The following is a 26,994-nucleotide window of genomic DNA, read 5'->3' on the forward strand; positions in this document are numbered from 1 at the left end:
TCTTGGCATAAATGCTTGATGTGAAGTTTCCCCACTCCTCAAGTAGAGCATTGAGTACAATAGTTGTCATCTCTCTGTCAGACATGACTTCCCCAAGCTCTTGAAGTTGATCTCTCATCTCAGAGATTTTCATGAAGTAGGGAGCTATTCCTTCCTTTGTTATCTTCATCTTGTATAATTCATTCCTCAGAGATAATACTTCTCTGGTGGTGGATACCGCGAATAGCTCTACTAGCTTATCATAAATTTCTTTTGATGTCTCAAACTTGGAGACATAGGAAATGAGAGAGTCCTTGATTAATCCTATCAGGATCCTTTGAACTCTTGTCTTATCCTTATTGTACTTGGCTAAGGCTTGAGTCTGTTCCTTAGCAGGGACAGTGATGTTCCCCTTGACATATTCTAGGAGCTCATTCTCCTTGAGAAGTAGATCAGTCCTCTTCTTCCATGCAAGAAAGTTATTGGTGCCTACCAATTTATTGCTTTCCTTGCAAAAAGACATTGATGTATATTCAGAAGGGGAAATGTACTTACTTGATAGATTTTGAGATTTGATGGACTTGCTTCCCCTTGAAATCTTGATGGCTTCTCTTCCCTGGATCTTGATGTCCTTCAAGTTGTCTCCTCCAAGTGGACTTGCTTGGTGATGAGGTGTGCTTGAAGATTTGTAGCTTGATGTAGATCTGCTCTTCTTTGTAGGTGCCTTTATATAAGGCTCTCCTTCTAGCTTTGTAGCCCTCCTTGATGAATGATGGATTGTAGACCTTTCTTGTCCTTGAAGTGGTTGAGACATCTAGGCTTGATGCTTCAACTTTGTAGATGCTTGAGTGTTCTTGAGTTGCCATTTCCTTGATGTGTCACCCTCCCTCTGATAACATGTTAGAGAATCTAGGGCAAAGTAGTGTTGTGGTGATTCTCCGAGACTTGATAACAATTCGTGAAGTCTTTTTACCTTTTCTTAGTTAGCTTATTCTTCTTCTTGTTCTTATAGTGCATATGTGTGTGCTTCATCAAACTGCTACCAAAACAAAATAACAAGAACACAAATTTGGCTCTCTGCCAGGGGCAAACCCTCTCCACTCTTGGAGGGAAACCCTTTGTAATTTTTCTCTTATTAAAGCTTCTTATTTGAACAACTGCCAAACCCTAGACCCTTGACTAAGATATCCTCCAAGCATGAGTCAAATCCTTCCTCTTTCTGCACTGTTACTTACAGCACATCTTCCGGCACTTTGTCTTCTAGGATAGGAAACCCTAGAATATTAGGGCTCCTTTACTTCGCTATAGAGAGGACCTTCTTTTTCAACCTTGGGATACCTTGTATGCCTAACTGCACATCCGAATTAGGCCTCTTATGCTGCTGCCCTAAATTATTGTCAAGTCCTTCCTGCACCTCGCACGTGTGACTGTTTCTAGCCCTAGAAACAGTCCTATTCTTCCTTGTTTTTGTCTCTTCTTCCTTCGTTTATGAGGTTGCCTTCAATGTTGTAGTATGAGGCCTTTGTAGGCCTAATTACTAGCCCAAACTATAAAGTATATACTACTGCAACCTTGCTGCTGATCTGGCCGCAGACCTGTCCCTTCTCTCTTCGCACAAGTGGCTGTAGTTGCCCCTTATCTTCGTTGTTTCTCCTTGTTTCTTCGCTGCCCTAACAGACTTCTTATTTCGGCTTTCTTCCACCCTTACTCGGTTGTCCTTCTCCCTTCTTGTCACCTCCTTGATTGCAGATTTCAGAGCTTGTTTTGTGTGTCCAAATGAGGAGTGGGCAGCCTCTATTTATAGAGGTCTGTCCCTCCTCCTTTAAGCCAACTTGACAGTCTCTTAGGGCGACTTGCAATTGCATTATATTTCAACATTTATTCATTGTTTTTGCTGCTTGTAGACTTCGTTGCTGCAAGGAGAGGATTTGACCATGCTTGGAGTTATTTCCTTGACCTTGTATGATGACTGACATGATGTAACATGCCCTCAAAGGGTCTTTTCATAATTACATTTTGACTTTGGCTCTCTAGAAGCACTTCAAAATGTGCTCAACCTATTTTCAATGAGCAAGAAACACATTGACAAATAATACAAAAATAATTTATCTTTTCTTGAATAAGTACAAATATCAAAATTACATCTATGAAGACAGAACCTAGTTACACTTTCTCCAACACTTATCATCTAAATAGTAGTATTATCACTAGCATATGGTTTCCCCTAACTTACAAATCAGAGGTTGTTAAAGTTGCATGCCTTTGTTGTTATCCTAAAGGGAAATACTTTGGCTATCATTTAAAGAAGTAGGCTATTGATGAGTTGCAAGTGATTATTGAACAAGTATTCTTGTGGCTTCATTTTGGCAATGAGATCAATTTTACAAAGGATGTAATGCATATAATCTTGCAATTAGCGCACTCCTAAAGCACTTGCCATATTTTCATGGTGAAAGGAAACATTAAACTTGGGCATATTAATATTGACATTTGAAATCTAATTGGCATTGTCATCATTTTAAATCATCTAAATTGTCAATATTTTGAGCAAGTATTTTGCTTCTTGCATTGTCTCTAAAGCAACTTGACTAATTGTTCTAAGATAAGTGCTCTAGTATCTTTTATTGCCATTATTGTCATTTATTGTTCCTGATTGGATTAAATATTTATTTTCGGCAATCTATTGTTAAAGAGCATCTATTGTGTTATCACTGGGTATTTTGAGCAATTATTCCTTTGCCACATTGAAGATCTAATATACATTGCACATATCTTGAGCAATTGTATCTTGGATATATCTTCCATCTTGTTGGCACTTGTTAAATTAGCACATCATCGTGTGGTTGAGATTGTCTCTTTTTCCGTTGCTAAGTACTTATTGTCATAACTTAAGGATTAATTGTAATTAAGTACTTAAAAACACATTAACAATCTCGCCTTAGGAAACACTCTTCTCCTTGCATCTCATTCTAGAGCTAGTCTTGCATTCAATAACTTACCTCCAAGCATAAGCTTGGTTGATAGAGACAATAGGACTGCCTTTCTCATCTAGCTTGAGGAGCCTAGCACCTCTTTAGTGGTTAACACGGTGACCTTGCAGTCGTCAGAGCCACAATCTTTGCAGTGCTGGAGGCATCGGGTGGTTAGTACCTAAGAGGAGGTATCATTAATCAAGCCTTTGCTTGCTTCCCCTTGGCCTCTTTCTCACAACCTACTCTAGAGACTAGCTTCAAAATAGTTAGGAGGAAGGATACACCTAGAATACGCATCTAATTAAAAGCAATCAAGATTCTTGCATCACACCTAGGTCTTAGGATTTACATAGCATATAGAATAGTCATTCATTAAGCAGTGGTTGTTCATTCGGTCCCTTGGTCTTTAATCGATATAAAGTAAGAAATTGACTCCACAAGGCACTGGTCTCACATCTAATCTAATCTATAAATCTTGCTAAATCAACCAAGTGGCTAGGCCATTCAATCGTGTCTCCCGGACTCATTGGTTTCCAACTTGTCCTTCAGTTCCATCTTCTATAAGGACTACCCCCCATAGTCTATTGTTGGGAGATAGCTAAAACGAAGAGGTCGGGGATCAAAGTGACAGCCCCCGACCTGAGTCGTTGTCACAACGTACCTATAAAATCTGAGCAACAACAAGTATCACCATCATTAAAAGTGACAGGCTCTAGCATTGGCTCATTACGATCCAAGTTGGCCATTCCAACTCAACACTATTGTCCAAACCCATATCATCAGGAAACACATCCCACATCTTTGTCTTTCCCTTCAACCACTCCTCCCTTTGCCTATAAATAAGTAAAAGGTTGGTGTGCAAATACACCATTCTCTCTGCGTTGGACTGCTCAAGCTTGTTCTTCTTCAAAATATACAAATTCCCATATGTGCTCTAATTCCTCTCGCAACAAGAGGACGGAGTAACCTAAGAGAGGAGCCTCATGGCTAACTGTTGTAGATGAGGGCACATTGCCCCATGAGTTGCCCACCAATCATAGGACTTCTTAGCCCCCCTGTCTCTAATCACATCATAACCTGCAAATCCCCCAATGCCACCAAAAAATTCTGCAAAGGCATCCTCCACCTCACCAAGGGATGCTCTATCCTGAAATACCATCTCAATGCATCCTTCCTCCCTTGTGAAATCTCACCATCCATGTGACGAGGAAATCTGCATGAAGGTCCACCATTGAGCCACTCATGGTTGTAGTATTTTGGATTCAATGAGTGAGCCAAGCAATACAAAGGTGTGTGATTCTTGTCCCACTTGCAGACAAGAATATCATGTGTGGTGGTGAAGAAGGTTTTCGTTGATGTCTCCTACGAAGGGCACTCAGTCTAAAAAATAATGGTCCTCACGGACTCAATCATGGAATCCCATCCCTCATAAACCTCTCCTTGGATGGGTAGCTTTGTGTTAAAATTGGCAACTAAGGCCAAACTCCATGTGGGTCACCTTATTTATGGCAACTGATATTTTTCTTGCATTCCTCTCTCTGAGAGGTGTAGGATTGATCTAAAGATCATCCGATTCCGACATGTATTTATGGAGATCTGAATTTATTTATATTATTGACAATTTGTCAAGGTTAGCCAGCAAGTTAAACAAGCACTTTTACCCCTAGCTCATCCTCAATGTTGCATTTAAATATAGGAGACCTCAAGTCATTTGAGGAGCACATCATCTCATGATCTCTCTCTCCACTTGTTTGGGTATTTCTCCTCACAAGGAGGACGTGGTGGAAAGAAAGATCAAGAAGAGCCCTAGCCGCAGTCAAGATGAGCCCTAGCCACAGCAAAGAGCAAAGCCCTAGCTGCAACAAGAGAAGGTCAAAACAAGTCTGAATAGGGTGGTCTCTTTAACTGAGTTGCTAGGCTAGTGAACTGAACAGAAGAGGACTTGAACAGTGAGAAAGGGATCATCTTGCGAATCTGTTTAGGGTGGTTGTCTTAGGGTAAGACTGGAAGTCGAGTTGTTGCTCAAGGTCCAAGATTGTAGGGCTATGGGGGCCGAGGAAGATAACGAGTTAGCGTTGCTAATTGGAGGTTTTTGGGTGTTGGTTTTTTTAGGACTGTAGGCCTAACTTATTGCTGGGCTAGGCCGCAGGCCATAGCCAGCAGCAAAGGTTGTTCTAAGGGTTGCATTAAGGGTAAACAAGCCAGACTTGGACAGCGTGGCAGTGGTGGAGTCTCACCTTGGTACACTGCAGCCTAAGAAGACCTGCATTATTGACTGTGTGGAGAATGAGGGTTGAAGGTTGATGCCCTAACTCATGAAGCAATGACAGCAAGTGCAGCAAGAGGACAACAGCGTTTTGGGAGATGTATTGGGTCAAGGTTTGACCATGTTTGGTTCAGTTTAATGAGCATCCTGTTGGTGCCATATGGATGATCTTCCGAGGAGTTGAAGGATCTTCCTAGGAGCAGAACCAGCAATGTAGTTTTTGGATGCATTGAGCTTACTATTGAAGGTCGATGTTGGCTGGGTTTGATCGAGCCATTTAGAGGAAGATTTCCATCTTGTTTGACCAGCATTGACTTCTCTAATCAAGGCTTTACTGTTGTTGTCATAAAATATCAGATTTGTATATTTGTACTATCTCTCTGTCTCTCTGCTGAACTATTGAAGAATATAAGAAGAATTGATCAAGGGTTTCCCCACATTGGGGTTTGTCCCTGGCTGGTGCCACATCTTGTGTCCTCTTGTCTTGGCTTGTCTTCTACTGTTTATGTTTATGTTCTATCTGCATTTTACTATCATGTTGATGTGATTGCTAATCTAGATATTGATATTGGGCTAATAAGAAAATTGAAGTAAATTGCTCTTAAGCATAGAACATACCAAAAATTAACATGGTATCAGAGCTGAGGTGAAGACAAAGCCCAAGCAAGAGTGAAAGAGAAATCACCGAAGACAGTTGGACAAGGACAAAAGGCTCAATGGGTTCCTCATCCCACTTTCCAACTGAAGACAAGCTCCGTGAAAAGTTTGACTATCATGGATGGAAGATGTCCCTTGATCTGACATTGGAAGAACAAGTGTTGGATTATGTCAAGGGTAAAATCCCTGAGCCTCCTTCAAATGCACCGGCTACTACAAAGAACAAGTACAACAAGGTTGAAGTCAAAGCGAAGAAGATTATCAGAGATTCCATTGACAAGCGTCTGGTGGCCTACATCTCCGATCTAAACACCTCCAAGGAAATCTACGACAGATTGGTAAGCATGTTCAAGGTTAGTGATGCAAATCAAATTTTATTTCTCAAAAATAAGCTAAAGGATATTAAGAAGGGCAAGGACGAGGATATTCAATCCTACTTCTTAAGAATCACCGAGATCAAGAATGATCTTCTTGCGATTGGAGAAATCATATATGACAGGGAACTTACTATCACTACCCTTGGAGGGCTCCCACCCGAGTGGTATATATTTAGAACCATTATTCTCAATAATGATCGAATTCTAGGGTTTGAAGAATTAATGTCGAGGTGCATTCAAGAAGAAACAAGAATGGTGGAGCAAGAAATGCCTTTTAATAAAGGCAACCCTACTACATTTTCAGCTCATGCCAAAAGGAGAAATAATGCAAGGTCTAAAGGTCATTTCAATGGAAAGCCTGGATCTAAGGGAGGAAGGAAAGGCAGGTGCTTTGCTTGCAATAAGTTTGCCCACTATGCAAAGGAGTGTCCAAATAGAAGGGACATATCACATGATGATGATCACAATCATTCTAAGGGCAACTTCAACAACAATGATCGAAGGAATGACAAGTACAATGGAAAAGGAAAAAGGAATGCAGGACATCAAAGAAATGGTCGACCCTCAAAGAAAGCAAGGAACTCCAGGTATAAAGAATCAAATGTTGTTAACAATAAGCAAAAGGAGTATTATCTTATATCGGCCCTCTCCACTGCTTCTCCTCCGAACTCTTTGGGGAATTCGCTTATTGATAGTGGTGCTTCAAAGCACTTCACCGGATATAAGGAAGCTCTCTCTAATCTGATAGAGAAGGATACAAACTTGGAGATTATTCTTGGAAATGATGCCACCTATCGCGTGAAGGGTGTAGGGAGTGTTACCCTTCAATTGAATCAGGGTAACACGATTCATTTACAAGAAGTTCTTTATGTACCTAATCTCAAGAAGAGCCTGGTGTCCATTTTGGCAATGGAAGACTAAGGATACAAAGTGGCATTCATCGATGGAAAGGTATGTGTTTGGAAAAAGAATTTTAAAAATGTTATCACTCTTGGGTCTCAGGTCAACACTTTGTATCAAGTTGGAGGAAGTCCATTGGGGGCCATGTCTTGCGACACATCTCTACAATCTGAACCATGGCACCAGAGGTTTGCCCATCTTCATTATAAGGCCCTACCCACTGTGAGACAAATGGTGATAAGGATGCCCGAGTTCAAAGTAGAGCATGAAGGTGTATGTACCGAAGGAAAACTTACAAGGGGACCATTCCCCTCAAGTAATAGCAAGACCACAGATATATTGCAGTTGGTCCACTCCGACATATCTGGTATGATGCCCGTAAGCTCTTGGAAGGATGAAGTAAACACCTGGTTTCGTCACTTCAAAGACTATGTGGAACAACCCGAGGGGTTTGAGGTTCATGACCGGGAATCTCATGTATGCAGGATGAAGAAAGCTCTCTATGGTTTGAAGCAAGCACCCCAGGCTTGGTATGAGAGGATTGACAGCTATCTGATGAAGTTGAGATTCACTAGGAGTGAAGTCGATCCAAACCTTTACTTTAAGGTTGTGGATGATAAACCTCTCATACTAGTACTTTATGTGGATGACCTCTTTCTGACAAGTGCAGACCCTCTCATTCACAAACGTAAGAGGGAGTTGGATTCCGAATTTGAGATGAAGGACCTAGGACTGATGCACTACTTCCTAGGGTTGGAGGTCTGGCAAAAGCCAGGAGAAATTTTCCTATCTCAAGGAAAATATGTTGTGAAGATATTGGAAAGATTTGGGATGGTGGACTGCAAGCCTGTGACTACCCCGATGGAGCTTAACTTTAAGAAGTTATGTGGTAGTGTTGTCGGACCCGAATTGGGAAATGCTTCTGAGTATTGTCAACTCATAGGAGCATTGATGTTCTTGGTGAACTTCCGTCCGAATATATGTTTTGCAGTTAACACGTTGAGCCAATATATGGTTGAGCCTCATCACACACATTGGATTGGTGCCAAGAATCTTTTGAGATATCTTCGAGGCACAATCACTCATGTACTGAGTTACACTGCTAGAGATGTGACACTGCATGATTATTCTGATGTTGATTGGGCAGGCAGTGTGGTGGAACGCAAGAGCACTTCTGGGTGTTGTTTCTCTTTGGGTTCTATTTCAATATCCTAGATGAGCAGGAAGCAGAAGTCGGTTGCTTTGAGCACCGCTGAGGCCGAATACATAGTTGCGAGTATGGCCTCCTGTGAAGCTGTCTGGTTGAGGAAGCTCTTTAGTGAGTTGTTTGGACATGTGTTGGATACCACCGTGATCCTCTGCGACAACCAGAGTGGGATTCGATTATCAGAGAATCCTGTATTTCATGATTGCTCCAAGCACATAAACATCAGGTACCACTTTATCCAGGATATGGTACAACGAGGAGCAATAAGGCTCCAACACATTGAGACTGATGAGCAGGTCACCGATTTTCTGACGAAGCCCCTGGGAAAGGTCAAATTCTTGACTTTCTGAGAACGACTAGGAGTTGCGGAGAGACCCTCTCCTAAGGATCCTGTATGATACGGATATTGAGCTATGGGAGCTCTAGGGGGGCTTGGGGTACTTCTTGGAGCGATGAGCAAACATAAGGTGACTGGTTCAGCCTTCCCCTAGTGGTTTGCTATGTAGGCAGGATGAGTGGTTCATCCTTCTCCTGCTGAGACACAATCACAAAGTGAGTGGTCCAGCCTTCCCCTAGTGATTTGTTGTGTACAGGGTGAGTGGTTCAGCCCCCTGTTTTAAGAAACGGCCGTTTCGAAACCGAAACGGCCGGCTTGATCCGTTTCAGAAGCTTGGAGAGTGACCCGGCCTAGGAAACGGTCTGGTTGGCCGAGTCACCCATGACTCGGCCGAGTCATTGAATGACTCGGCAATGACTCGGCCAACCCGACCGTTTCCGATATGACTCGGCCGAGTCACAAAGGAACGGCCCAGGCGCGTAAACAGCAAACAAATAAACATTTTTTAATGTATTTTTTAACTGTTTTATGTTTGGTTTGGACCCCAAACAGCTATTTGAATATGATAAATGATTTTTGGGGTCCATTTCCCCCTCCCAAACCCTATTTAACACACCCAAGTGCTCTCATTCACTCACAGCAGTCTTATGCATTTGAGTGAGAGTCTTCTTTGAGAGTTAGTGAGCAGTTCTTGAGCTTGTTTTGGAGCAGCAGTGAGGAGTCTTGGAGGAGCATTGTAGCTGGAGTGAGGAGCTTCTTGGGCAGCCATTTGGAGTAGCATTGAGGAGCTGATTCTTGGAGCAAGCTTGAGGAGGCAGATTGTGCCTGGAGTTATTTTTTTCCACCTCTATAAATCTGTTTTTGCTTAGTAAATTTTAGGTGCATATCTAGAAAGCTTAAAGAGAGTTTTTTGTCAAATAAATGAACATTGAATCAATGTTTTTTTTTTGTCATTTTCAGATTGTTTGCTTTCATTTCCTAGTCAAAAAATGGCACCTAGAGCAAGAGATCCTGCTTGGGCATATGTTGAAATGGTTGATAGTCAAATGCAATGCAAATTTTGCCATAGGAAAATTAAGGAAGGTCCTGGGGGCATTAATAGGCTGAAACAACACTTGGCAGGGATTAGAGGCCAAATTACCCCATGTACCTCACCAGAAATTGGGGAGATTAGAAAGAATTTGTTGGCCAACTTTGAGAAATTTAAAGAAGATAAGGCTAGGCAAAAAGACATACAGGCTGAAATTGGGAGGAAGAGGGAGATACAAAAAATGATGGCTACCAACCCCCACTATGATTTTGAGGGTTCTTCCTCTATCCCTAAAACTAAGGCATCCAACCCTTTCCGATATGTTCCTCCCTCTTTTGCTTCTGTTCAAGATAAGGGAAAGGGTAGAATGAATTTGAAAAAGGGTGATGTGACTATCAAAAGTTATTTCACTCCCTCCTCTCCATCAGATGCACATGGTCCTAAAGTTAGTAAAACTCAAATGCAGCCCACTTTAGATGACCATTGGAAGAAAGAATTGAGGGAGACTGCTTGTGATTACATAGCTAGATGGTGGTATGATGCTGATATCCCCTTTAATGCTGCTCGTTCACCATATTATGAGCCTATGTTTGATGCCATACATGCTGCTGGAAAAGGCTTCAAAGGCCCTACTATGCATGAGCTAAGGGGGTTTCATTTGCAGAAAGAAATTCAATCCATTAATGAGTATTTGCAAGAGTTCAGGGACTCATGGGCAAGAACAGGGTGTACCATCATGTCAGATGGATGGACTGATCAAAGAAACTGTACCATCATAAACTTTCTTGTCTTCTGCCCACAAGGAACCATGTTTTTAAAATCAGTTGATGCATCTAATAAGATAAAAGATGGCCACTTGTTGTTTCAGCTATTGGATCAGGTTGTTGAGGAGGTGGGGGTGGCTAATGTTGTTCAAATCATCACAGATAATGCCTCTAACTATGTTCTTGCTGGTAAACTGTTAGAGGAAAAACACAAGACCATATTTTGGAACCCATGCGCTGCACATTGCATAGACCTCATGCTTGAGGATATTGGAAAATTAGATTGGGTCAAAAACACTATAGATCATGCCAAAAGCATAACAAAATTTATCTACAATCATACATTGGTTTTGAGCCTCATGAGGAAACACACTTGGGGCAAGGATATTATTAGGCCTACCATCACTAGATTTGCTACACATTTTTTGACATTGCAATCTATGCTTTCCCAACATAGAAACTTGCAAAAGATGTTTTCCAGTGATGAATGGAATCAAAGCAATTGGTCTAACAAACCAGAAGGCAAAGAATTGAAAAGGAAAGTCCATGAAGAAACTTTTTGGAGAAAGGCAGCAGAGATTGTGAAGCTTGCTGAGCCACTAGTTAAGGTGTTACGGTTGGTGGATGGGGAAAGGTTGGCTATGGGCTTCATTTATGAGGCTATGGATCAAGCAAAGGAGCAAATAAAGACAGTATACAAGGATAGAGTGGCAAAGTATGGGCCCATTTGGGCAATCATTGATGAAAGATGGAACAATCAACTCCATCACCCTATACATGCAGCTGGGTATTTTTTGAACCCACGGTATCATTATAAAGCTAAGGAGTCAGGAGCTTTGAGGGGGAGGTCAGAGATGGACTGGTTGATTGCATTGAACGCATGATCCCATTGGAGTCTGATCAGCTAGAGATACACCGACAGGCCAATGTCTTCAGCAATGCAGCAGGTACCTTTGGGAAGAACCTAGCAAAGATTGCAAGAGAAGCAGATGAGCCAGGTAAACAAAAATTTCAATTTTGAAATTCTTCATAGTTTTACTTTTTTTTAAAGTTTGTTAAATCGTTTATAATTTGAAAGTTAGATATAATTTGTAATTTTGTTGAGCTAACTCATTACACTCCTATGTTTTTTGCAGCACAATGGTGGGAGGCCTTTGGTGGCCATTGTCCTGAATTGCAAAGGTTTGCAATTCGTATTTTGAGTCAAACTTGCAGTGCATCTGGGTGTGAGCGCAATTGGGCTGTCTTTGAGAGGATTCACACAAAGAAGAGAAACTGTTTGGATCAAAAACGGTTAAATGATCTAGTTTTTGTCCAATACAACCTTCGGCTCAGACGAAACCATTTGCTGAACAAAAGACCGGATTCAGATCCCATTGTGTTGGAAGACATTGATCCAACATCAGATTGGGTAGTGGAGAGTTTTCCAGCAAAGTTTGATCCTGATGAGGATCTTGATTTAGATTTAGATCTGGAGACATCAGTTAAACTTGAACATGTTGTTCAACTTCAGCCTATTCAGTTGAATGCAGATCCCAATCCACCAGCCTCAGTCTCACAGCCAGCAGGGACTACAGTTGTAGGTGCTTCCTCTGCTCAGCCACGACAGAAGCGCAGCCGCATATCTACTCTATCTCAGCGTGCATCTGCTGCAGTTGCACAGCCTGCTAGTGGTACCACTTCTACAGTTGCAGTTGGGGATGATGATGATGAGGAGGAGCCATGGGGCCCCCTGTCTGACTCTGATGATGATGATCCAGAGATTGATCGACGTGATCTTGGCTCCTCTGACAGTAGCTACTAGCCAGTGGCCCAGTAGTACTGTAGTACTAGTACTGGAGTCTGGTCACCGTCACAGTTTACTTTTGTTGTAGAGGCCATTTCTAGCCTCCTTGGTTATGTGTTTTTTGTTTTGAGTCTTCGATCATGTATGACAGTTGACTATGTATTGCCATTGGGTACCATTTTGATATAATGGATTGGTTCATGAGCCTACTTTGATCATATGTTGTCTTCCATCTATATTATAATGCTGTGCGTTTGGAAACATGAATGAAAATCTTTAAAATTATGTTTAAAATCTTTAAAATTATGTTTTTTTATAAAAAAAAAAAAATATTTAATGTATTTTTTACAACGACCGAGTCATTGAAATCGAGCCGGCCGAGTCATTACCGTTTCGGAGTCGGAGTCGGAGTCGATCCTCGGCCGAGTCGGAGTCGAAGTCGGAGTCGATCCTCGGCCGAGTCGGAGTCGAAGTCGAAGTCGATCCTCGGCCGAGTCATTACCGTTTCGGAGTCGGAGTCGGAGTCGATCCTCGGCCGAGTCGGAGTCGAAGTCGGAGTCGATCCTCGGCCGAGTCGGAGTCGAAGTCGAAGTCGATCCTCGGCCGAGTCGGAGTCGAAGTCGGAGTCGATCCTCGGCCGAGTCGAAGTCGGAGTCGGAGTCTTAAAACATTGGTTCAGCCTTCCCCTGTGATACCCCTTCGCGACATGTAGGTAGGATGAGTGGTTCATCCTTCTCCTGCTGAGACATCCTACCCATGCAATTTGGGACTCATGGGAAGTACCTCTCGTCTTGCCAATGAGTAGGGAAATGAGGATAGGGACCATAGTACTAGCGATGGATGCATCATGTACTACCGTACTCCCTATGCTAGGATGACCTATATTGATCTGGAATCAATTGGAACTGACTTCCGGTCAATAAGAGTGATATGAGACTCTCTTTATATGGGACTAACTTCAGGTCAGTAGAAAATGGTATGATACATTCTCGATCACTTCTTCTTCTTCATAGTTCAGCAGAGCAAAGCAGTGCAAAGCAGAGCAAAGCAGTGCAAAGCAGAGCAATGCAGAGCAGTGCATTGATGGCAAAGATAGTACCGAAACAGATGGATTAGCAAATGGAGTTCTCCCTAGTTGAGAGGGAGTGTTAAAATGGAGATATGAATTTATTTATATTATTGACAACTTGTCAAGGTCAGCCAGCAAGCTAAACAAGCACTTTTACCCCCAACTCATCCTCAACGTTGCATTTAAATAGAGGAGACCTCAAGTCATTTGAGGAGCACATCATCTCATGATCTCTCTCTCCACTTGTTTGGGTATGTCTTCTCACAAGGAGGACGTGGTGGAAAGAAAGATCAAGAAGAGCCCTAGCCGCAGTCAAGAGGAGCCCTAGCCGCAGCAAAGAGAAAGCCCTAGCCGCAGCAAAGAGCAAAGCCCTAGCCGCAGCAAGAGAAGGTCAAAACATGTCTAAATAGGGTGGTCTCTTGAACCGAGTTGCTGGGCTAGTGAACTGAACAAAAGAGGACTTGAACAGCGAGAAAGGGATCAGCTTGCGGATCTGTTTAGGGTGGTTGTCTTAGGGTAAGACTGGAAGTCGAGTTGTTGTTCAAGGTCCAAGATTGTAGGGTTGTGTGGGCCGAGGAAGATAAGGAGTTAGCGTTGCTAATTGGAGGTTGTTGGGTGTTGTTTGTTTGAGGACCGTAGGCCTAACTTACTGTTGGGCTAGGCCGCAGGCCATAGCCAGCAGCAAAGGTTGTTCTAAGGGTTGCATTAAGGGTAAACAAGCCAGACTTGGACAGTGTGGCAGTGGTGGAGTCTCACCTTGGTACACCGCAACCTAAGAAGACCTGCATTGTTGATTGTGTGGAGAATGAGGGCTGAAGGTTGATGCCCTAACTCATGAAGCAGTGACAACAAGTGCAGCAAGAGGACAACAGCATTTTGGGAGATGTATTGGGTCAAGGTTTGACCATGTTTGGTTCAGTTTAATGAGCATCTTGTTGGTGCCATATGGATGATCTTCCGAGGAGTTGAAGGACCTTCCTAGCAGTAGAACCAGCAGTGTAGTTTTTGGATGCATTGAGCTTACTGTTGAAGGCCGATGTTGGCTGGGTTTGATCGAGCCATTTAGAGGAAGATTTCCATCCTGTTTGACCAACATTGACTTCTCTGGTCAAGGCTTTACTGTTGCTGTCATAAAATATCAGATTTGTATATTTGTACTATCTCTCTCTCTCTCTGTTGAACTATTGAAGAATATAAGAAGAATTGATCAAGGGTTTCCCCACATTGGGGTTTGTCCCTAGCTGGTGCCACATCTTGTAACCTCTTTTCATAGCTTGTCTTTTACTGTTTATGTTTATGTTCTATCTACATTTTACTATCATGTTGATGTGATTGCTAATCTGGATATTGATATTGGGCTAATAAGAAAATTGAAGTAAATTGCTCTTAAGCATAGAACATACCAAAAATTAACACTTTGTATCTGCAAATCGTAACAAAGTAATGATAGTGTCCATGATCTTAATAGTAAGATCTACCCTCTCCCACCAAGCATCATGTAACACTATGTCCTTGACTCTTTTTGAGGCTTCTTGATCTATCTTTCTCCAAAAAGACCAAAACTTTGAAATAACCATGGCTCCAACAACAATCATGACCTCCCTCAACCTCTTTAGCATGATGAATGCAAAGGCAAACCATGTATCTGCAAACTTCAAAAATAATAGATGTGTGTACTCTTTGTAGATTGTCAGGGCACTGGTATGATTTTGTACAAAGTTGTGGATATGGCATGCATCCTCAATAAAATTTCCAATCCATGGCACATCAGAAGCAATAGATTTAAGTGTTAAATTCAAGGAATGGACAATGCAAGGTGTCCAAAATATTTGTGGATATTTAGCTTCCACAATCATGTCAGTAGCCTTGCAAATAGGTGCATTATCTGTAATGATTTGCACACAAGAATCAACACCTACATCTTCAATAACTTGAATGAACCAGTGTTGCACGAAGCGCCCCCCCCCCCCCCCCGCTCCGAAGCGCGCCCCGTACGGAAGCGTCGTACGAAGCGCCTTCCGAAGCGCGCTTCGGAAATTCGGAAGCGCGATTCGCAAATTTTTTTGCGCTTCCTGGAATTTCCGAAGCGCCGGCTCCAAAGCGCACAGCGCTTCGGGCCGCCGAAGCGTGGCGCTTCGGAGCAGGAAGCGTGCGCGAGCGCACGCACGCTTCCGTACGCTTCGGCGGAAAGGGGCGCGCCCAAGGGAGAGAAACAAATTTTTTTTTAATTCTTTTTTAAAGTTATGTTCACTCAACCTTAAGGGGGTGGGTTAGGGTGAGGTTAAGGTGAGGAATGAAAAGAATAAAGCCCCCATTCATTCCTCATTTTCTCACTTTGAGTTTATGAGAGTTGGAGAAGAGAAGAGAGAAGAGGAGAAGAGAAGAGAGGAAAGGAGAGGAGAAGAGAGGAGTGAAGAAGGAGGAGCTAGGAGAAGGAGGAGGAGCTTGGAGCAAGAGCTTGGAGGACTTTATCTACAAGAGCTAAAGAGGTAAGTTCAAACCCCAAACTCCCTTGTTTTTTTGAAAAAAAAATTGTATTTTTCTCCTCCCTCTCCTACTCTTTCCCATTGTTTCTACTTGCTCCTTTATTTACAGGTTGCCGTTGTCCACCACCTATATCCATATTCCAAGATGGTGTTCTTTTGGCTTCTATGTATCATTCCACTCTTGGTTTTAATGATGGCAAGGGTGAGGAATAGAAGGGAAGAAACAGAAGAGGACATTGGTGATGGTCCTAATAGTAGTGACCCAATGTATGATGAGGAGGAAGGGTTTGAAGAGGAAGGGGATGAACTTGAAGGGGACACTGAAACACAAGATGGGAAAGCTACATCAACACCCTTGTGGAACTATGTGACCAAACTTGATGGGGGAAAGGGTGGTGGATCTTACAAATTTGTGTGCCCTCATGGTTGTCATGGAGGAAAACCATATTGTGGTTCATATACCCGTCTGAGGAGGCATCTTTGTGGGGTGCTGGACAGTGATGAAAAAAAGGGTTCTGTGGGGGTACAAATTTGCCCAAACATTTCAACTGAAGAAAGAAGAAAATACATCCAAATAGAGATGGCTGCACAACAAAAAAACAAGAAACAAAAAACTCATTCTGAATCAAGTGCAACCTCTAAATTTGGTAGTTGCTCATCTCCTCATGGTACTTCTGCAAGCTCTGGAGGTAGAAGAACAATAGGGGATTTCCTTAATGTTGCTGGGAGGGATGATGTGGATGGAAAGATAGTCCGTTTTCTTTGTGCTTGCGGTGTACCATTCAATGTGCTTCGCTCTCCCTATTGGCATGAAATGGTAAAGGCCATCAATGAAGCCCCAAAAGGATACAAGGCCCCCAACTATGAGAAAGCTAGAACAGTGTTATTAGAAAGAGAAAAAGCTAAGGTTCAAAGAGCTTTGACACGTTTTACAAATGAGTGGGTAGATTCTGGGGTATCCATTGTATCAGATGGGTGGACAAATATTAGAAACCAACATTTGATAAATGTTCTTGGTGTTTCTTCTAGTGGTGCAGTATTTATTGCATGTCATGACTCCTCCTCCATCACTGCATCTGCACAAAACATTGCAGATCTCCTATTGAAATCAATCAAAGATGTTGGTCCGAATAATGTGGTTTAAGTGATCACAGATAATGCAGCAAATTGTAAGGCAGCAGGAAAAATTATTGAGCGTACTCATCCACACATCTTTTGGTCTGGGTGCCTGGTTCACACATTGAACCTTTTGATGCATGATATTGTGAAACACAAAGAATGTGGGTGGATTGCTGAGGTTTACTGGAAAGGGAAGCAGCTCATTAAATTCATCACAGGGCATACAAGGGTAAACTACTTCTATGGCACTTACTCCAAGTTGCAATTGCTTAAAATTGCAAAGACAAGATTTGCTAGTTATTACCTCACCTTTAGGCGGCTAGTGAAGGTGAGACAAGCTTTAACTAATCTGGTGTGTGCTGAAACATGGGATGAAATTAACACTGACACAGATGGTGCTAATGCAGTCAAGGACACTGTTCTTGACAGTTACTTTTGGTCACAGGTTAAATATGTTTTGCAATTCACCAAACCAATTTATTACATGATCAAGTTTGCAGATTCAGATCGACCAGTAATTGGGGAGGTGTATGAGCAAATGGATAGCATGTTGGGGCAGATTAAAGACATTGTTGAGCCTAGAGATACCACCTTGTACAATTATATTCGTGTAGAGGTGCAAAACCGATGGGAAATGCTAAATATTCCATTGCATGCATTAGCATATGTTTTGACACCTAAATACTATCATCCATCATGGCTTTCAACACCAGCACCTGGGGGGGGAAGCAGGAGAAAACCACACCAAGATCAAGAGGTTCACCAAAAATATATGGCTGCATTGAGTAAATTAATCCCTGATGAGGAGGACGTTGCATTGGTACGGAGACAGGTGAGCAACTATACGCTCAACACTGGTCCATTTGGGAGCATGCATGCAATTAAAGATCGAGAGACTTTTTCTGCTCTTGAGTGGTGGAACATGCATGGAGGGGGTACTCCACTTCTACAGAGTTTGGCATTGCGGGTGCTATCACAGGTGGTAAACACTTCTTCTGCAGAGAGGTGTTGGAGCTCTTATTCTTTCATCCACAGTGTTAAAAGGAACAGGTTGAGTTTAGACCGGGCAGAGAGCTTGGTTTATGTTCATTACAACTTGCGATTGTTGTCCCATTACTGTGAAGATGCAAAGTCTAATAAAGACTTGTTGATTTGGGACAAGAATCCAGAGGAGCCCAATTTGGAGGATGGAGTGTTGCGACTAGAGCAATTAGAGGATGCTCTTATCCAGGTATGTCCATTGTGGTATGAATTTTCCAATTTTCCCTTATAAAGCATTTCTCTAATTCATGTTTTTTATTTTTTTGTTAACTAGTGTTTTTTTTTTGCATGAATTTTTTGAGCGATTCTAGGATGATGATGACCGTGTTGATATGCCACCACCCCCACCCCCATCTGGTCCCTTGGTTCCTAGGTTCCATGGTTCAACACCAACAGCAGGGGGTTCTTCTTCATCAGTTTCAGTGCCACGACTTCCACAGGCACCATCTTCTTCATTGCCACCACGTGGAGGCCCGCCACCACGTTCTATTCGTGGTGGAAGGAGGAGAGATTAGTAGATATATTCACAATCTACTACTTTTTGTCATAGATTACTCATTAGACTTGTAGACTTGTGAATTTGAATTTTGAACCTTTTTGGCTTGGCGGTGACCAAGTGACATATTTTGTAAACATTATTATTTGAATTTTGGACATGACAAATGTTGACAGTTGCTCACTTGCTAGATAAATCATAATATGCTCTATGTTTTATGTTTTATAATATGCTTAAATGTTTTATGTTTTATAATATGCTTAAAAATTTGATGTATGTTTGTAATAGCTAGAATATAGATGATTGTTGTACATACTAGTAACTACAATGGAATCATGGATGCCATATCTATCTTGATTTATGCAAAAATATGCATGTTTTCATGTCTTCTACAATTAATTTGGTATTTGGGATGTTTGTTTTGAGTATAAATGCAAAAAAATATAAATATATATATATATATAGCAGACGCTTCCGCGGACGCTTCGCTTCCTAGATTTTTGGAAAATGACGCTTCCGCTTCGCTCCCACTTCGTGCAACATTGGAATGAACAACTCACCCATATATTGTGCATCCTTCTATTTTCCAAGAGCATCCATTGTTTTCAAGAAAATTGTTCCATTCAAGGAAGACGCCATGAAGTTGACGAGTGGATGGTGCTCTACATTTGTCCATCCATTAGAAACAATGCTAACACCAAATGTTGGCCATGCTAATGTAATAGGCTCAAGCATTTTATCCACCTCCTTCTTTGCCTTAGTCAACAATGTGGTTCTAAGCTTCTCTGAACTAGGAGGCACATACCCCGATGGAGCCCCTTGAGCTAGAGCTCGACACATCTCAATAAATAAAGGTGATCGTGCAACATTAAATGATATGAAGTTGAGATAAGAAAAAAAAGGCAATGGTAATATCAATCTCTTCTCGCCTCTCTTGCTGAAATATCTTGTCCATTGGACCAAGTGCCCTCCTTTTTGTTGCTTGACCTGCACCCCCACTGGAACTCCCAAATGGATAATTGTTTTTCCTCAAGAATGGAAGGGATCCTCATTCTTGTTTTTTAGATGTTGCAGCCACCATTGCCACACCAACATTGGCCTCTCTTTCTAATTCTTTCCTCTTAGATGGAGTCACTCCTACACATGCTCCAATTCCACAAGATGTGCCCAACAAATGCTTTTTCACGCGGAAATAGGTGCTCTTGAATTGATGGTTGCAAAAGTTGCATGTCCAAAGAACATTTCCTCCTCCCTTTAACTTGTTGTCTGGCCCTTGATGTCTTGTAGCATACTTCCACAAGGGATATTTCAATTCTTGAGCTTGTTGTCTTGCTAAAATGATGTTTCTCTCAACATTTGAAGTTGTTGTTGCAGCCCCACTTCCAACAAATGGAATCTGGCAAACCCTGATGAAATTGAAAGAGGAGGCATTACCAATGGGGACATTCCTCCCCTTCTTTTGCCCCTTCCCTGCTGCCCTTGATTGAGCCATGACTGTTGTAAAAATAAAGAAAAATGCATTGCTGTAAGGTTGTGCATGTAAACAAAATGGACTGGCAGATTGTTGTAGCAAAACTAGAAAAAAATGGAAGGGAAATCCACTTACCTGCACCTTGAATCACCTCCAAAAGTCGTTTATCTCCTTTGTTGGTCGCTCACACAGTCCTACAGCACCCAAACAGCAAACCAAAATGAGCAAATGTGGCCCAAATCCGGAATTTAGCAAGCGTGCGGGTCACTTTTTGTTAGACACATGTCCGAAAGTCGAGACATGAATTTGGCATGTGCCCGACATGAGTCAAACTCGTGACCCTCATCTTGGACACGAGTCAAACTCATGTCAGGCACATGTCACCCTCATGTCGTGTCCGACACGAGGGATTCGAGACACGTGAGGGGCATGTCAAGTGACTTAGGTTGTTATATTAATATATGATGTATGGATGTACGGATTCGCCTATTTAAGTTTCAAATTGGATGATTGGATGTACTGTTGAATTTCTTTATGATTAATCATGATTTAATGATAGTAAAAGTAGTAATTTTGTTATATTTTAATGTCCCTTGTGCATAATACCCTATCATCCCTTGTGTTATCCTAAGTTTGGACATGGCACCATTCAAGCTTCGGATCCCCTTAAGATGGTTTGTTTTGTAAGTGTGGACCTTTTTTGGAGATTGTATCCCATAATTCGAGCCATTAACTAGCTAGCACATTTTTCAAGCATTGTAAAATATTCTATTTTATTGTGTCTTAAGACACTATGTAAAGTGCTCCTTTCACTTGTCGAGCACAAGTGAGATCCAAATAGATAGACCACAATGTAATCCATACTGTTGAGACATTAATAACAAAGAAAGCTAAACATTCTATGAATTTGAACTTTTCTTTGTTTTGCCATTACCAAAATTTGGCCATGCAATCTTTCCCAAAATTGTAATTTTGGATTCATAAAAATGTTATTTTGAATGTAAAAATTGATTCAGCGCCTTCGAATACCCCTATTGCAACTGGATTGTGCAATGTTAATCTCTAATATTTGCAATTCTATCAATCTAGAATCATGCCAAATTTCAAATTAAAATAATCAATTTCCATTCACATTATTTTTAACAACTAAAAAATGACAAATTTATATGGTGTTAATAAAACCCTATGTTTACCACATTATGGTGTCTACTTCTTATGCAATTGAATTGAGTAGTTAGTTTATTTTTTGTAGCTATTTCATGAACAATTTTGAATGTTTCTTCTTTTAATATTTTAAGTTCCTTTTACTTTGTTATTTGTTAAATTTGTTACTTCAAAAAGTACCATAGCCAGCTTAGATTTGTGATTTAGCACATTCTATTACATTTGGCATACTCAGCACGCTTATTTCAATAATAAATAATATAAAATAGTTGGCATGTTTTTTGCGACATTTGGCATCAGTGATACTTAGTGCACTTTCTGTCACTTCGACATATTATTCTTATGTGTCCATAGCACAGCCTTAGTGCCCGTGACATCTTACGACATACCCTATAATTTGGGAGTCTATGATTTGGGGGTCTCTCTATGTCCCCTTCTCCCCTTGCCCTCAAACGTGAATGAAACATAGCTTTTACCCTGTGTTGTTGGCAAGCCAACTGTGTATTGAGTTCCAATATGTCAAAATGAGTGTGAATTGTTGATCATCTATTCCATCCGAGAGTACCAATTCATGGGAATAACGCAAGCTTCTTCACTTATATTCGGATTTATCAGCCTTGAAATTAGGAGTGCTTCCACTTCAACCCCTATGGGAAATGCTTTGATGCCACTGAGGATTGCTCCCAAGAGCCCTATGAGTCCAAGACACCCTCCAAAGAACATTTGTCTATAGGCTATCACTAATAACTTTGATGTCCTTACTTTTGGTGAGCAGGAGGATTAACATTTTCCTCTCTTATGGTTTTCCTACAAAAGCATTTGTCTTCTCTCTTTTGTATCGTCTCATGTGCTCTTTGTTGATGTTTGTAGCACCAAACAGGAACTTCCACACAAGTCTAGTGTCGGATGTGTAGAAGTCATCCACAAAGGATATTTCTATTTTGTAATTCACTTTAATTAAAGTTAACTGTTAAAGTGAAGTGTTTCATTAGTGAGTTTATTGATGTCTAATAAAATGTAAAATCTTTACATAAGAAATTTAGATGTAATCTCCACCATCAATTGGGATTGAATCTCAACTGTCAATCTCATTGGTAGATTAGGGTTACGAAGACTTGGTCATCAACTTAATGTTATAAAAGAAAGACAAAGTGAAAGGAAAAAACACAAAGAGTGTTAGAAAAACACAAGTGAGAAAATGATAGAGCATTTTCACTCGACGTGGAAGCCCAAAGGAGAAAATATGAAATAGTGTGAGCAACAAAAAGAGACTAACCCCTCTCTCAGAAATTGAAGGGACCATACACAGCAGGTGCAGTGGCAACTTCGGGATGCCATACAACCCAACAAAAGAGAAGGGAACCCATACAAATTTTTCGGACAGATTTCAGCAGTAGAGGGAGTGTTTTTTATAGTAGGTTTTGGTAGGGTTGTACACGTTGTACAATGCACCAAAAGAGCCAGATTTTGATTTTATTTTTTTTCTCGATGAGCTATTTTCCTAATTTGGGAGTCCTTGTAAACTTGGAATAATATTGATGAAAAGGCGATATTTGAAGGGGAAAAAAATTGTGTATTTTGGAGATTAGTTTCTTGTAGCTTCTGCTGATTCTTTTTATATCTAGTTAAATTTCCAACAAGTGTATTTTATTCTATGAGCTACAGAATTCAATTTAAATTAATTTTGTCGTAAGAAAATCATAAGGAATTAATTTACCTAGGTTGTTGGAATAGAGATTTTAACATGGTATCCGAGCATGATCTCTGAGAGAAGTCAATTTCTACATAGTTACAGCAACAGATCTGAAGGTTATAGCTGCATATTTGAGTTTCCAGAAGATAGTTATAGTGCATATATGAGCATACAACAAGTAGATCTTGCATATTTGAGTAACCAACAAACATATATAGTGTAGATATGGGTTTACAACAAGCAAATTTTGTAGATCTGAGTGACTAGCAAACAAATCTAGTGCCGATCTAGATTTATAGTAGGTAGATCATGTAGATCTGAATAACCAAGAGACAAATCTAGTGCAAATTTAGGTCTACAGCAGGCAGATCTTGTAGATCTGAGTAAACAGCAAAAATATCTAGCGCAGATCTAGGTTTACAGTAAGCAGATCATGCAAATCTAAGAGGCCAGTAGACAAATATAGTGCAGATCTAGGTATAAAACAAGCAAATCTAGTAGATCTAGCAACTAGCAATGATTTTTTATTGGGTGCTTATATATAGTGTAGATATGGGTTTACAACAAGCAAATTTTGTAGATCTGAGTGACTAGCAAACAAATCTAGTGCTGATCTAGATTTATAGTAGGTAGATCATGTAGATCTGAATAACCAAGAGACAAATCTAGTGCAAATTTAGGTCTACAGCAGGCAGATCTTGTAGATCTGAGTAAACAGCAAAAATTTCTAGCGCAGATCTAGGTTTACAGTAAGCAGATCATCCAAATCTAAGAGGCCAGTAGACAAATATAGTGCAGATCTAGGTATAAAACAAGCAAATCTAGTAGATCTAGCAACTAGCAATGATTTTTTATTGGGTGCTTGAAGGACTAAGCACATCTACAAGGAAATTTTGTTTAGATCTAAAATATGGCAATAGCTAGTCTCAGGTTTGAAGACAAATTGTATAGAACTTAAAACTTCTTGTTCCCGAAAGCAAGAGTTACTTTGCTTTTGAAGGAAAATGCTCTTTGGTAGATTGTTAACAAAGTAGTTTCTTCACCAACAAAGTTGCAGCAATTGGCAACTCATGAGAAGAAGGATAGCAACGCCGTGCCGGTAATCTTGGATGAAGTGAAGGATCATCTAATTCCTCACTTATCTACAAAGAAGACAACCAAGGAGATGTCCAATGCCAAAGTAAGCCTCAACCAAAGGAGAAAAAGACAGGAAGATGGTATTAAGGAATAAGCTTAGAACTATGCAGATGTCCAAATTAGATTCAGTTATCAATTTGACAATTACCTCATGAAGATCACTCATATCTGTAATCAGCTTGCAGTAGTTGGGAAGAGGGTGACCAATGCAGAATTGGTAACCGAATGGATTATAAAAGCCCTGGGAACCATTTTCCTACTGTATCTGTCCACAGGAGAACCTTCACATTTTTTAGAGGCTTTGGGGTGATTTTGTCCAAGAAGAGACTTGGGAGGAGTCTAAAGCCAACAGGTAGTAAGGTATCGAGAACTTGGCCCTTGTCTATTAGACAATAAAGTGCAAAGTAAAGGGTTCTAGTAAAGGATAGAGTGAGGAGATAGCCTCACAGCCAAGGAAGAAGAAAGACTTGAGTAAAATCAAGTGTTTTGTACGTCACAAGCTATTAGAATTTTACTGAACCCAACACCCAGTATTCAATTCCCAGCAATTATTAACTGAACAAATACACAGCTAAGTTCCTAACCAAAAATATTTAGCGGAAACAAAATTACTTGATCCGATTCACATACACAAACAAATTTATGCCCAATCAATAGTTCTTCAATAACAAATTAATCACAAAACTTACTTGGGCTCCCATCCTAGGATAATGTCCCAACTGAGAAAACACAAAACTGATCACCAGCCTATCTACACTCTCTCAGACCTAGCACACGCTCATTGAGAAACCTCTCTCAATCTCATGTTGTTGTTGTGTCTTCCCCTCAACAATTAGGCTCAATTTATAACTTCCTATACTAATATTGATGGCTAAAATTAGCTCGCCAATTTAACTAAAGATAAGTGACTTTACTTAACTTTCCTATCTTTAGCTTTCTTTACTTTAACTCAAGTACAAGTCATAAATTTAGCTTGTTTTAAATGCATATCTCATGCATGTCACATGCAACACATCCACATGCGTGCAACTCACTTGCACACTCTGCATGTCACATGCAAGCTCCTAAAGAGGCAAGTCAAGGTCTCTCTAATCAAGACACAAGGCAGAAGTACCTTCCAAGCTACAAAACTCAGCACAAGCATGGTCACTAATACTATACATCACAGTGTCCAAAGAGGAAAAAGGGCAAAGGGAAGTTGCAGCAACAAGAGATAGCAACCTCAGTGGAACTCAAATTAGTGAGTTTGATACAAAGCTCAAGAAGGATTTCTCATTTGTTTCCTGTGTTTCTACCAGCACAATTTCCAAGAGTGCATGGTACATGGACAATGTGCATCTCGCCATATGACATTAGCACAAGATTTGTTTACCTGTCTAACGAAGTAGGACTTAGGAGTACATGTGGATCTTGGTAATGATGCCAAGTATGCAATAAAAGGAGTTGGGACAATTTTGTTTTAACTTGAGTTAGGTGGCTCGTTGGAAGTGAAGGACATGCTATATGTTCCCGGGTGCAAAAAGAACCTGCTTTTAGTGTCAGACATGGAAGATAAGGGCTTTGCCAATAGAGTTCCAAAAAGGGAAAGCATTTATCAAACCAAAAGGATCTAGCCATGACACAGCTCAAGTTATTAGGGTAGAGAGGGCAACTTGTATAGGTTACAAAGTGAGCCTGTTTGAAACTTGATTCGTAGCAATGACAACCTATGTGAGTTGTGGCATAGGAGGATGGGGCACCTACATTATAGCAAATTGTTAATTCTAAGGGAGATTGTCACTAGTCTTCCAGATTTCAATATGGCGCAACAGGGGGTGTGCAAAGGGTGCATGCTTGGCAAGCATGTCAAGGGCGCTTTCCCAAGTAGCAAGTCCAAATACAAGGATGTTTTGGATAAGATACATTCAGACGTATGTGGGCCAATGTCAGTAGCATTAGCATAGGCAAGCATGTATTACGTATCTTTTATTGATGACTTCTATAGAAATACATGGATCTACTTCATGAAGACCAAGGATGAGTTCGTCAGTCCGTTTCAAAAGTTCAAGACTCTTGTGGAGAATTAAACAAGAAAGATAATCAAGGTCCTAAGGTCAAATAATGGGGATAAGTATTCCTCTAATGAATTCAAGGATTCCTGCAAGGACGCAAGAAATAAGAGGGAGCTAGTAGTATCTTACAATCCATAGTAGAATGGGGTTGCAGAGAGAAAGAACAAGTCAATCATAGGGGTTGCTAAGGCCATGATCCATAATCAAGATTTGCTCGTGTTCTTTTGGGCAGAGGCATGCAATATGACATTACACATCCATAACAAGAGTCCTTACAAGATCTTGGCGGACAAGACACCAAAAGAAACATTCACTAGTGTGAAGCCAGAGGTGGGCCGCTTACGTATCTTTGGTTGTCCAATGTATATACATGTACTAGAAGAGAATAGGACCAAGATGGAGCCCTCCATCATAAAGGGAATGTTTGTGGGATACAGCAAGACTTGGGAAGCTTACAGGATTTTCATTCCAGCGTAGCGAAGAACTGTGGTGAGCCAGGATGTGAAGTTCAAGGAGGACCTTGCATCCAAGAAGTCACGTGAGACATTACTAGTAATAAAGGATGACAAGCAGGAAGCTCTAAAGGTTGAGTCTATATTAGTAGCTTCAAGTGATGGTAGTCAACCTTCAGGGGAAGAGGAGGAGAGATCAGCTCCTTCAAGTTCTGTCAGAAGACTTCGATGGTTCATGCAGACATTGAGAAATGCTCAAGAGCATGTGGAGGGTCCTAGGAGCGCAATCAGGGTGAGCATGCCTCCAAAGAAGTTTTCAAACTATATGGCACTAATAAGTAGCAACATTGAAGAAGCAGCAGACTAGCAAGTTCAGAGGAATGCCATGGTGGAGAACGATGTGCAGTACATTGTGACAAGACCGAAGGGAAAGCTAATCCTAGGAAGAAGTTCCTTCCTCAGTAAAAGGGAGTGTTGATGTTTGTAGCATCAGACAAGAACTTCTGCACAAGTCTAGTGTCGGATGTGTGGAAGTCATCC

The 26,994-nt window shown here is 41.0% G+C and overlaps 2 protein-coding genes across 2 annotated transcripts in view; one reads left to right on the plus strand and one right to left on the minus strand.

Moving 5' to 3' along the window:
- LOC149192458 (tail-anchored protein insertion receptor WRB-like protein) overlaps nucleotides 1-26,994 on the minus strand; it is a 117,981-nt gene that overhangs the window by 88,939 nt on the left and 2,048 nt on the right. The gene's annotated exons all lie outside the window — the stretch shown is intronic.
- LOC149192459 (uncharacterized) lies at nucleotides 17,083-18,670 on the plus strand. Its single transcript, XM_089406170.1, has 2 exons — nucleotides 17,083-18,180; nucleotides 18,302-18,670. Exons 1-2 carry the CDS (start codon nucleotides 17,083-17,085, stop codon nucleotides 18,503-18,505), a joined length of 1,302 nt encoding a protein of 433 aa, XP_089262296.1. The 3' UTR covers nucleotides 18,506-18,670.

The sequence above is a fragment of the Pinus tabuliformis genome, chromosome 2_2, assembly GCF_031772625.1.
Source record: "Pinus tabuliformis cultivar Carrire ecotype Pingquan chromosome 2_2, CPIR1, whole genome shotgun sequence".
Taxonomy (NCBI): domain Eukaryota; kingdom Viridiplantae; phylum Streptophyta; class Pinopsida; order Pinales; family Pinaceae; genus Pinus; species Pinus tabuliformis.

Bases quoted from the DNA above. Each gene is read 5' to 3' on its own strand.
- LOC149192459 (XM_089406170.1), top strand. From the start codon at position 17,083: ATGCATGATATTGTGAAACACAAAGAATGTGGGTGGATTGCTGAGGTT. The intron at 18,181-18,301 runs GTATGTCCATTG...GAGCGATTCTAG, and splicing joins TAGAGGATGCTCTTATCCAG to GATGATGATGACCGTGTTGA.